At 34.3% G+C, this 11,287-nt stretch overlaps 1 protein-coding gene across 1 annotated transcript; it reads right to left on the bottom strand.

The window, feature by feature from the left end:
- Positions 1-1,913: 1,913 nt before the first annotated feature.
- On the bottom strand, positions 1,914-4,043 carry LOC126890224 (uncharacterized). Its single transcript, XM_050659078.1, has 2 exons — positions 3,795-4,043; positions 1,914-3,245 (listed from the first exon to the last, which is right to left on the bottom strand). The coding sequence occupies exons 1-2, from the start codon at positions 4,041-4,043 to the stop codon at positions 1,914-1,916; spliced, it is 1,581 nt and encodes a 526-aa protein (XP_050515035.1).
- Positions 4,044-11,287: the final 7,244 nt, after the last annotated feature.

Raw genomic sequence — 11,287 nt, 5'->3', positions numbered from 1 at the left:
GATCTGCCTATCAACATATTCCACTGTACCATCACTATTAACTTTTCTCCGTTTCATTCTCTTAACATCAGATACTTCTTTCACCGAAACGATGTTTTCTAATATCATCGCCTCAGAGAAAAATGTGTCAATTTGTCTCACGATTCCCTTTCTGTGTGTGAAAAACTTTGGTATGTATGCTATAAGATTATTTTTAAGTACAATTTCATGATTTACTAATGAGTTGCAATACTAAATGTTTTGAAAATTACTTTCACTCTATTGTTGCCAATATTTTGTATATCTAAGATGTCCCTTTTAAATTCTGGAACTTGTTGGAGATGGTGTCTCACTCTAACAGGGAACAACTTTCCCAAGCTCTTATCCGTATGCTGCAAGTAAACGATATATGGACCATTATCAAAAATCTTATATTTGTTGTTAAAGTCATAAGTATAATTATTATTAACAGAATTATCATTAATACTACTAGAATTATTATTAACAGAATTATCATTAATACTACTAGAGCTATCATTTACCTGGGGCGACCCGGGAGACGGGCCGCCCGTATCAATATCCATTGATAAATTTTACACTAAACAAATTAGACACTATAATTAACTTTTTAGCCCAACACCGAAAGGTACGAATGGGCTTAACTGATTAAATAAATAAATAATTAACTTTTTAAAAAGTACTTAGGTTTTTCTGTGAATGCTTATCGGAACGTCCACGTTACAATCGACTAATCACTGCGAGCGATCACTCAAGACTGTACCGAAAATTAAAGTTTTAATTCGACCCATTTGCCATTGTAAGGGAGTCTTGGTCTCATTACGAATTAATACGAGTGTACCTATATTAGGATTACCCTCATTTTTATGCCACTTGGTGCGTTGATGAAGAGTATGTAAATATTCTCTACTCCATCTTCGCCAAAAGTCTGCATGTAATCGTTGCAGTAATTGCCAACGATTTAATCGATTTAAATTAACATCACTGTAATCGTGATCGGGAATAATCTTCAAAGGTTTTAAGGTCAGAAAATGCCTAGGTGTCAATACTGAAAAATCATTTGGATCATTGCTAACAGGACATAATGGACGACTATTTAAGACAGCCTCTATTTGAATAAGCATCAAAATTAAATTTTTCATACGTTAAAACTTGCTCGCCTATGACCCTATACAAATGAGTTTTTACGCTTTTTATACCTGTTTCAAACAATCCACCAAAATGGGAAGCTGCAGGGGGTTTAAATGCCATGTAATGGCGTTGTCTTTATCAAATCGTGACTTAATGTCCTCTAGATATAATTTTGCGCCTACAAAATTTGTTCCACAATCTGAATATACAACCGAGCAACGTCCTCGCCGTGCTATAAAACGTCTGCATGCGGCTAAAAATGCCTCTGTACTAAGCTCAGATACCAATTCCAAGTGCAAGGCCTTAGTGGCAAAGCATACAAAGAGAGAAATATAGGTTTTGGTGCGTTTAGTATTTTTGAGTTTATTGGCCCGTATCAGAAAAGGGCCGCCAAAATCGACGCCAACGCAAGAAAATGGTTTCACTTTGGATATCCGTAGGTCGGGAAGAGCCCCCATGGGTGGCTGATAATTCGAAGGTTTTAGTCTCCAACAGGAAAAACATTTTGAAAGGACACTACGAATAACACGTTTGGACGAAATTATCCAAAAGTTTTGTGACAAGGCGAAGTGCGTACCTGGAATGCCTGCATGAAGATATATAACATGAATTTCTGAGATGAGGAGTTTGACAAAGTTACCTTTGGAATGCAAAAGAAGAGGAAAGCGCTTGTCATATGCTAATTCTGATTGGCTAAGTCTTCCACCTACTCTTAGAAGATCATGTGAGTCAAAGAAAGGATTCAATTTTTTCAAATATTTGAATTTGAGAGCATTACCCTTAACCTACTCTATTTCCTCCTTCAGATATCTTTGTTGCATTAATTTAATTAATTTATTAGTGACATAACTTTGCTCTTGAAGAGTAAGCATTCCAACGGTTCGTTGATTGGCTGATTTTAGATTACCAATGAATCTGAGAACATACGAGAAGATGCGTTTCAATTTTGAAAATGAAGAAAATCGATTACAGAGATTATCGACGAATTCATCTGTTGGAAAAGATAAAAGACAACTTTTCGGTTTCAATTCTATATCATGTTCGATAGAATCGGGCAAAGAGAATGTCCAATTATTTTCAGTAGTGCGAAGGAACTCCGGACCCACCCACCAAGTAGGAGTATTTAAGAAGTCCTCAGGGAAAAGTCCACGGGATCCGTGATCCGCACTATTTAATGACGAAGGAATATATCGCCAGTGTTTCGAAACAACCCTATCCTGAATATAAGAAATTCTGTTACTTACGAAAGTTTTCCATTTATACAGTTGTGAATTAATCCAATGAAGGACGACAGTCGAATCTGACCACGCATAAATTCTACTAAACGAGATAGTAAGGATTTGCAGTAAATAAGACATTAATTTACTAAGAATCACGGCTGCATTGAGCTCGAGACGAGGAATAGTTTGAACTCTGGTAAGAGACACCTTTGTTCGAGCTAAGAGAAAGTAGGTTTTGATGACTCCTGTATCATAACAAACACGAAGATATGTAACAGCAGATGATCCACGTAAAGAAGCGTCGCAGAACCCATGAAGTTCACAGAAAATATTTCCACTTAATGGAATATAGCGAGGTATAGAAAACTTTGAGAGTAAAGGCAATTGAATTTTAAATTGCTCCCACTTTGAAGTAATTTCCAAAGGTGGAGTTGCGTCCCAATCTAAATTAAGTAACCAAAGATGCTGAATAATAATTTTTACTATCAAAGTGACAGGATTAAGAATCCCGTAAGGATCGAATATGCGATCTATTTGGCTCAAGAGGTTTCGTTTTGTACAGGAAGCTTGGAGAGGTAGAATTTTGTAAAAGAAATTATCAGTTGTTGGATTCCATCCAAGCCTTAACAACTTCAACGATAATTGATCTAAATCGAATGAAAAAAACTGCTGCAGAATACTTTCCAAAGGGATATCAGCAAGAGAGAATAATTGAGGAGCATTACTTGCCCATTTGTGTAGCTCAAATCCACCACGATTTAATAAATATATCAATTCTTTTATAGAGACAACACTAGCTTGTAAAGAATCTCTTCCTGTCACCACATCGTCTACGTAAGTATCATTCAGAAGTATAGACGAGGCTACAGGTAAGTCTGGTTCATCGAGTGCCAGCTGCTGTAGAGTACGAATTGCAAGATATGGTGAGCTAGACACACCGAAAGTAACGCGAGAGAGTTCGTATTCAGCAATAGATTCCCGTTCCGAAAAACGCCAAAGTATTCGTTGAAACCTTTGTTGATCGGGAGCAATAAGAATCTGAGTAAACATGTATTTAATATCCGCAGTGAATACGTATTTATGAAACCTGAATTTAAGTAACAACTTTACGAGATCGTTTTGTAATTTTGGACCCGGAAATAAAGCGTCGTTTAAGGACGGGAATGTGGGAGCATGTGCGGAAGCATCAAATACAACGCGCAGGGGCGTAGTACTGGACTCCTTGTAAATGCAATGATGCGGTAGATAATAAGCATTATTTATGGCCGCACTTGGCTGAACAGGATTTAAATACTTATTGTATATGAATCCTCTAATAAAGTTTGAGTACTGAATCTTAAGCGATTCATTCTTGGCAAATCTGCGCTTTAAAGAACTAAAGCTTTGTAAGGCTAAACGTTTTGTGTCACCGAAAGAAGGTATTTCATTTTTAAAAGGGAGACTTACAATAAATCTGCCCTCTAAATTTCGAGAAGTTGATTCAGAATATAATTTCTCGCAGAACGAGTCGTCTGGAGAACAAGATTTAACTTCTGGCACTTCCTCAACTGCCCAGAATTGTTTCAATGTTGCATCCAACTGATCTGTGTCATCAGTTGAGAAAGCAGTAAGAAAGGAATGGATGTTTGTAATGTTTGTGGGTGGAATATTTCCCATCAAAACATAACCGAAACTAGTTTCAAGGGCTGAGATCATTCCGAGTTTTAATGATTCCCCCTGTTAAGATATACGGAAAAATGATGGCTCCTAATAGGACGTCAACTTTGTCGGGAATGTGTGCCATTTTATCACCTAACCTCAAATGTTGCAGATGTGACAAGTTGTCCAAGGAAATGGGAGCAGTTGGCGTGTTTTGGTAAATCTGAGGGAGAATTATTGCATCTAGCTCGCAATGGAATCTTATGTCATAAGATGAAGAAATGTTTAGTTTTACGCCTGATTTGGCTATAGTACACATCCTATCAAGACCTTGTATCCATAAAGCCCCATTAAATTTAGGGAGACTTAATTTATCTGCACACTCTTTACTAATGAAGTTAGCTTGAGACGCACAGATCAAGAACATGGATTGTAGCTGCAGCTAGCAAGACATTATTTGTCAACGTATTTGTTAAGGCGGAAACAGAAGGCACATGGTCGTTAGATGAACTTGCAACCTCGTTATGAGTTAAAGGAGAATGATCATTGGGATTTTCAAAATGTAGAGAGCTATGATGCCTTTTGCTGCACCGGGCACACCTTCTGGATGAAAGGAATTTGACTGTGGCATGAGTATTAGACAAGCAATTTACACAAAATTTATTCTGTTTAACAAATTCGAAGCGTTTTTGAGGTGATTCAGCAAGAAATTTATTACATTTAAATATAGGATGGTCGGAATCACAAAAGAGACATTTATTATTGACAGAACTGGTCAGAAATGTAGAAGTTTGACGAGACGAATGTTTTACCTTATTAGAATTATCTGAACTGGATCATTTATTTTTGCTCACTTGTCTTTTATATGACTCCAATGAATTGCAACGCTGCAATGCGAACTTATAAACTTTCTCATATGTAGGTATATTTTTTGAAGCAAAGTATATTTCGAAAGCCCTAACTGTTTCTTCGTCCAACTTCTTCGTCCAACTTATCCATGAGTAAATTCATTAGAATGAAGTCCCATTGAGCGGGAGAAAAAAGTAATTTTTCTAGAGAAGCTAAGTTTTCATTGAAAATATCTAGCAATTTCCTAAGTGAAACAGGATCATCAGTTTTAACCGCACTGGCATTCTGAATATTTTTCCATAATGCTCTAGATACCTCTTCATGCTCTTTTACCTTCATAGCGATCAATTAGGGTATTGTATGCAATTATATAGTTTGAATCTTGCAGCTTTGATGTTTTTAATTAAATTGTAAGGTGCTCCCCTAAGTGATTGCAGAAGATAACTAAACTTCTCTATATTAGAAAGATCTGAATTATTATGTACAAGAGCATTATATAAATCAATATGTGTAGGAAAATCTGTAATCTCTGCATTATATATACTCAAATTCAGTCTGGGGGGACTTACATTAGGTTTAGATCTAATCGGTGGATCAGAAGATACGTTCTGAGGTCCACTAGAAGCAATGTTTAATGCTGGATGATGTTTAAAATAAAGTGAAGCTATTTTATTAATAGAATTAGCGAATTCGAACCTAATTAATTCTTCCCCATCTAAATCAGCATTTTCCTCAACAGGTTGATCATTAAAGCTAGTATTGATAGTTTCGTAATCTTTTGCAGCAAAGAGAAACCCTGGAACTAAAGATTCATCCACTAAAAGTTCATCTGCAAGCTTTTCAATTTGTTTAATTTTACAGATTTCAATATTACGCATCGCGCGTAACCTTATGACGCGATTTTGTGTTCTTGCTGCCATGATAAAATGTTTTTATTAAAAATATTTGTTAACTAAACCTTTAAAGATACGCTCTCAATAAGTTTAATCGTTAATATTATGTACTTTTAAAGTGAAAACTCAGTAAGTATCAATAATGTTTAATATTTATTATATTTGAGATAGATTAGCCGGAAATTAACACAGAATTATTAGAAAAACAACAATATATTTATTTATATTCCCTTGTAACTAGAAAATCTACGCTTAAAATATTTTTAAAATAAAGTATTCAATAAATATTGCGCTTTTAATTTCTTGCGTTATTTAAAATATAAATAAATAATAATAATAATGCATTAAGAGTAAAAATATATTTTTAATTATTTTATATTCAAAAATTACAACGCCACCCCTGTACATATGTTTTTAAAGAATTCATATATTTTGTAAATATCACTTGACCTTTCCCGAAAACTAGGTAGAAATTGGAAATGGATTGGCAAGTGTTGTTTATCTATGTTGAGGAATTAAAAACAGATGTTTAGCGGCGTCGCCGTCGATGCGACTTTGGGTCAGTGTTGCCAATCGCATTTCTCTAGATTATCCGATAATCGCTCGAAAAATATCCGATTTGTCACGAAAAGGTACGCAAGGTCAAAAATTATTCTGTTATTAAAATCAATGTTGCCAATGTTTTTCTTTTAGTCCCCTTAACAACCATCAAATAACAAAATCCGTTGTTCGTACGCCAATTAGTTGATTGTAATCAATTATCATTATGATAATTACCATAATTGATTGATTAATTAATTATTAATTATCAATTAACGTAACAATTATTAAGATAATTGATTAATTAATCTAATCTTATAAGTGTAATCAATTATGTTTTCAGCAACCCAATCAAAGTTGACATTGACAGTAATTAAATATTAAATATTTGATAATGATGAGTTGATTCCATTTCTGATTAGCGTTCGAACAACCGCAACCGGCCCTTTAATCTACTATACTGGATTCTCTATTTCAAAGTTCAAAAATTTTCGTTTATAGATGAAAATCTTGTATCCTAGCTGATTATTACCTAATTCATGTATGTAAATACTATTTACTTACTATTATTATATTATTCGTATTTTGTATTATAGTAAGTGTTAAATTCTAAATAAATAAATAAATAAATATAAATATTTCATTATTTGGATCGTTATATTAATTTATTAATATAACGCTACAGCTACATTAAAAGCATAGGCGCAAAATTTCTGGTCAATGCTTTTAAAATGCATTATTTTTTCGAGTCCTGAGACAGCTATAAGTATTATTTAAAAATTTAAACGCAGAATGAAAGATTACATTAATACCGAGGGCCGAAAGTCTCTGAAAACATTTTGTTTATTCTAAGGGACTTTCAGCCTTCGATAATAATGTAATCTTTCATTCTGCGTTCAAATTTTTCAAAACTATTGATTAGTTTTCTCAAGATTCGAAAAAAATGAATAAGTTTAAAGATTATTGGTCCGAAATTTTGCGCCTACGCTCTTTTAACAACCAAAGATTTATTACAACTAAAACAATAGAAATGTATTTGACAGTCTTGTAGTTATTAAGGTATCAAAGTTATTATCCATAATACCCGTGGTGCGTTCAACGTTAATGTCCGGCTAAATAATTTTTATAGGCAAAAAATTTGAAGTATTTTTGAGTTAATTAGTAGATATCTAGATATTACTAGTTTCAGATAAGTAGATTTTTCTACAACCACTATTCCAAATGCATTTTTCTGCACAATTTTATGTTAACAAACTTAATATTTTCTCACAGAATAACTGACAGTAGTGTGCAGAAAAGTGACGTTTCTGTGCCGGAAGTTCTTTTCTGCATAGTACCATTACATTCATAAAAAAAATCATAAATATAATTAGATAAAACATTAGCTTCTAATAACACAAAAATATACTGGGTGATTCATTAAAACTAAAGATCATGGACTATGCTAGACTTTCGTGACGCACCCTGTATATTTAAATCTATGTTTATAAAGCGCCCATTTGAATTTAAAAGTTAACGGGTCACAGCATTTTTTAATAATTTTCTAAAATAAGTACACAAACTATTTTATTCCATAAGTAGTTTCCATACTTTCTAATTTCAAAATTTCACCCTGTATTATTTTTAATTATATTTCGTTATAATTGGTTGTTAAGCAGCTTTTAAAAATATAAAAATATATAGGGTGTTCCAATAAAAATAAAACATATGGACTCTGCCAGGCTTGCGTCAATCACCCTGTAGATTTAAATTTATATTTAAAAAATGCACATTTATATATATTAAAATCGACTGGTCCCAGCGCTTTTTATAGTTCTTTAAAACAAGGACACAGATAATTTTATTCCGCAAGTGCCTTTCACACTGTATAACGGTTTTTGAAATTTGAATTGGATTAGTATGCCTTAAGTGGATGCACTTGTGCATTTAAATTCTAAACAAAAGAATCGGCACATGTCCCTTTTGTCAAAAGATGAAAAGTATCGGATGTCACTAACATTCATCAAGTATAGGCTATTTATAAAAATTTGTGTGGAACCAAACAAAATTAATGTGTTGTTAGTGTTGGGAATATGTATATGGATGAGAAAGTTTTAGTCGATGGTAGATATATTGAAAAATATCCGCAAATATCCGATTTATTTAAAGGTACGAAGAAGATACGACAACTCTCCAAAAGGTACGCAAATCGGATAATTATCCGCAGATTGGCAACACTGCTTTGGGTTGAAATTAGGCGAAAGTCGACCTTTTGTGAAGAATAATGCACTGAATAATTTGAAATTTTATAATTTAATTATTTAATTGAATTAATTACTTTAATTAATTTCTCATTCGCACTCGAAGGACCAATGTATACTTATATATTCTTTATTAGAAATAAGACACTTAATTAGAACAGGTGCTGGTTTATATGATAATTTGAAAAAGGGGTTAAATCAAAATTAATCAATTACATTGTGTGTTTATGTATATGTACAGTACCTTTATGATGTCTTCTTATTCTTCTTCTTAGTCGACTAAGGCTGGGTGGCGGTTTGGCACTTGTTTGGTTTAAAACTAGATAAACTGTGGTTTCGCACTGAATGTCTATACAAATCTGAGGGATGCGCGTATGTGTATCGCTTCCCCAAGCCGTCTTAAGTGACCTTTGAGCCTGGGGTAGTGCAGGACCGTATTGGTACGTAACATACACACACACACACACACATGATTAAGCAGCAAAAGAAAATGAATAATAATAAAACTTAGAATATTAATTACTAAATATATATATAAAAGAGAATATGTGGAGGGACGGAACAGTGTGTGTATGCTCCTCAAACAGGTCTGGGTGAGAATGAAAGAAGAGCTTTCTATGACCAATTAGGAGACGTACTGTGTGATATTCCAGCAGAGGAGAAAGTTATAATATGAGGTGATTTTAATGCACATGTGGGCCAAGCCAAGACAGGATATGAAACAATACATGGGGGATTAGGCTTTGGAACTAGAAATGAAGCTGGAGATGATATGCTTGAATTAGCAACAGCATTGGATATGGCGATTGTTAACAAATTCTTTAAAAAGAGAGAAACTCAACTTATTACCTACAAAAGTGGACAACATCAATCCCAAATAGACTACTTCATGATAAGGAAAGAAGACATACGTGAATGCAAGGACTGCAAGGTAATAGTTAGTGAGACAGTCAGCCAACAACATAAGCTGCTTGTTCTGGACATCGAAGTAAAAAGCGAAACTAAACAAAAATATCGGAGAGGACCACAAAAAAATCAAGTGGTGGATGCTAAAAGATGAGAAAGAAGGTTTATTCAGGGAAAGAATAGTAGAAAAAATATGCTGCAACATGAAAGGAAGCCCTAACACAATTTGGAGAAAAATGGCCAACATTATTAGAGAGACTGCTATTGAAATACTTGGGAAAACGCCAGGAAAAAAGTTTGAGGATAAAGAGACTTGGTGATGGTCAAACGAAGTACAGTGGAACCTCGATAACTCGGATTAATCGGGATCGCGGCCGATCCGGGTTATCGAAAATCCGGGTTAGCCGGAGAGCATTGCAAAAATTAATAAAATACGGTATACTTATAGATAAAATCCGTTATAATTAAAATAACATGAAATATATATGCACAGTACACATCTAACTTATCTACCTATTATAGTTGTATATTGTATAGAGTATAGTATAGACAGTATAGATAGAGTATTGTTCACTTCTAGGTAAAAAAAACTCAGTCAGTTTCGGTTGTGTCAATTTCGTCTGCCATCGAAACGATGTTATGTTATTTAAGAACAGTGGCTCTTTCATTGTTTAAAGTTTAAGAGACCATTGTTCTAAAAATAATTTTTTAAAAGACAGTTGAAAATAAATAAAGGAATAAAAGGTGCCTGTTGTTTGCGATAGCCCGATAATGGATACTGATCGTCGCTCTGCCGCCGTGTGCCATGAGTCATTTTTACCGTATAGTTCAAATTACACAAATACCCATTATCTCTCAAATATTATATTATGGTCCAAGCCAAGTTTTATCAATGAAACTCGATATTTTTAAGACATTCCAGAAGCGGCTACAGATAAAATGTTTTAACATAATACGAGTACATACATTTTTATTGTTGAAATGTTTGTCTGATGAAAATCGGTCCGGGTTAGCCGGACTTCCGGGTTATCGGGGGCCGACTTATCGAGGTTCCACTGTACAAGGAAAAATAAAAGAGAAGCGAACATTATATAAAAAGTGGCAAGAAACCCGATCCAACACAGATCTTCAAAACTATATGGTGGCGAAAAAGGAAGCGAAAGTAGGAGTAGCAAAAGCCAAAGCAGAAGCGTTTTCAAGCCTATACGATCAACTTGATACCAGGGAAGGCGAAACGAAGATATATAAAATAGCAAAACAGAGACCAAAGAAAGCAAAAGATTTTAATCAGATTAGATGTATCCGAGATGAAAATAATAATATACTAGTTCACGAAAGGATATCAAAAAGAGATGGAGAAAGTACTTTGACAGCTTATTAAATGAAGAATTTGACAGACAGCCTGTAGAGTCAACGGAGACAGTAGCAGCAATGGTCACCGAAATAACAAACGAGGAAGTGGCTCAAGCGCTTCAAAAAATAAAGAAAGGAAAAGCGGTAGGACCAGATGATATTCCTGGGGAAGTATGGAGAGCATTGGAAGAGACAGGAACAAGGTGGCTAACAGGTTTATTAATAGAATTATGGAAGTTGGACAAATGCCAGACCAATGGAGAAGCAGTATACTAGTACCTGTCTACAAAAACAAGGGAGATATACAACAATGTACAAACTACAGGGCTATAAAACTACTTAGCCACACCATGAAAATATGGGAAAGAGTAATTGATAGACGGATACGTGAAGAGACCGAAATATCCGAGAATAAGTTTGGCTTTATGCAGGGCAGATCAACAACAGATGCAATTTTCATTATAAGGCAGTTGATGGAAAAATACAGGAGTAAAGAAACAAACGCTCATATGGTATTCAC

This window comes from Diabrotica virgifera, chromosome 8 (genome assembly GCF_917563875.1).
Source record: "Diabrotica virgifera virgifera chromosome 8, PGI_DIABVI_V3a".
NCBI classification, from domain to species: Eukaryota; Metazoa; Arthropoda; class Insecta; order Coleoptera; family Chrysomelidae; genus Diabrotica; species Diabrotica virgifera.
This window is presented reverse-complemented; position numbering and strand designations above follow the sequence as displayed.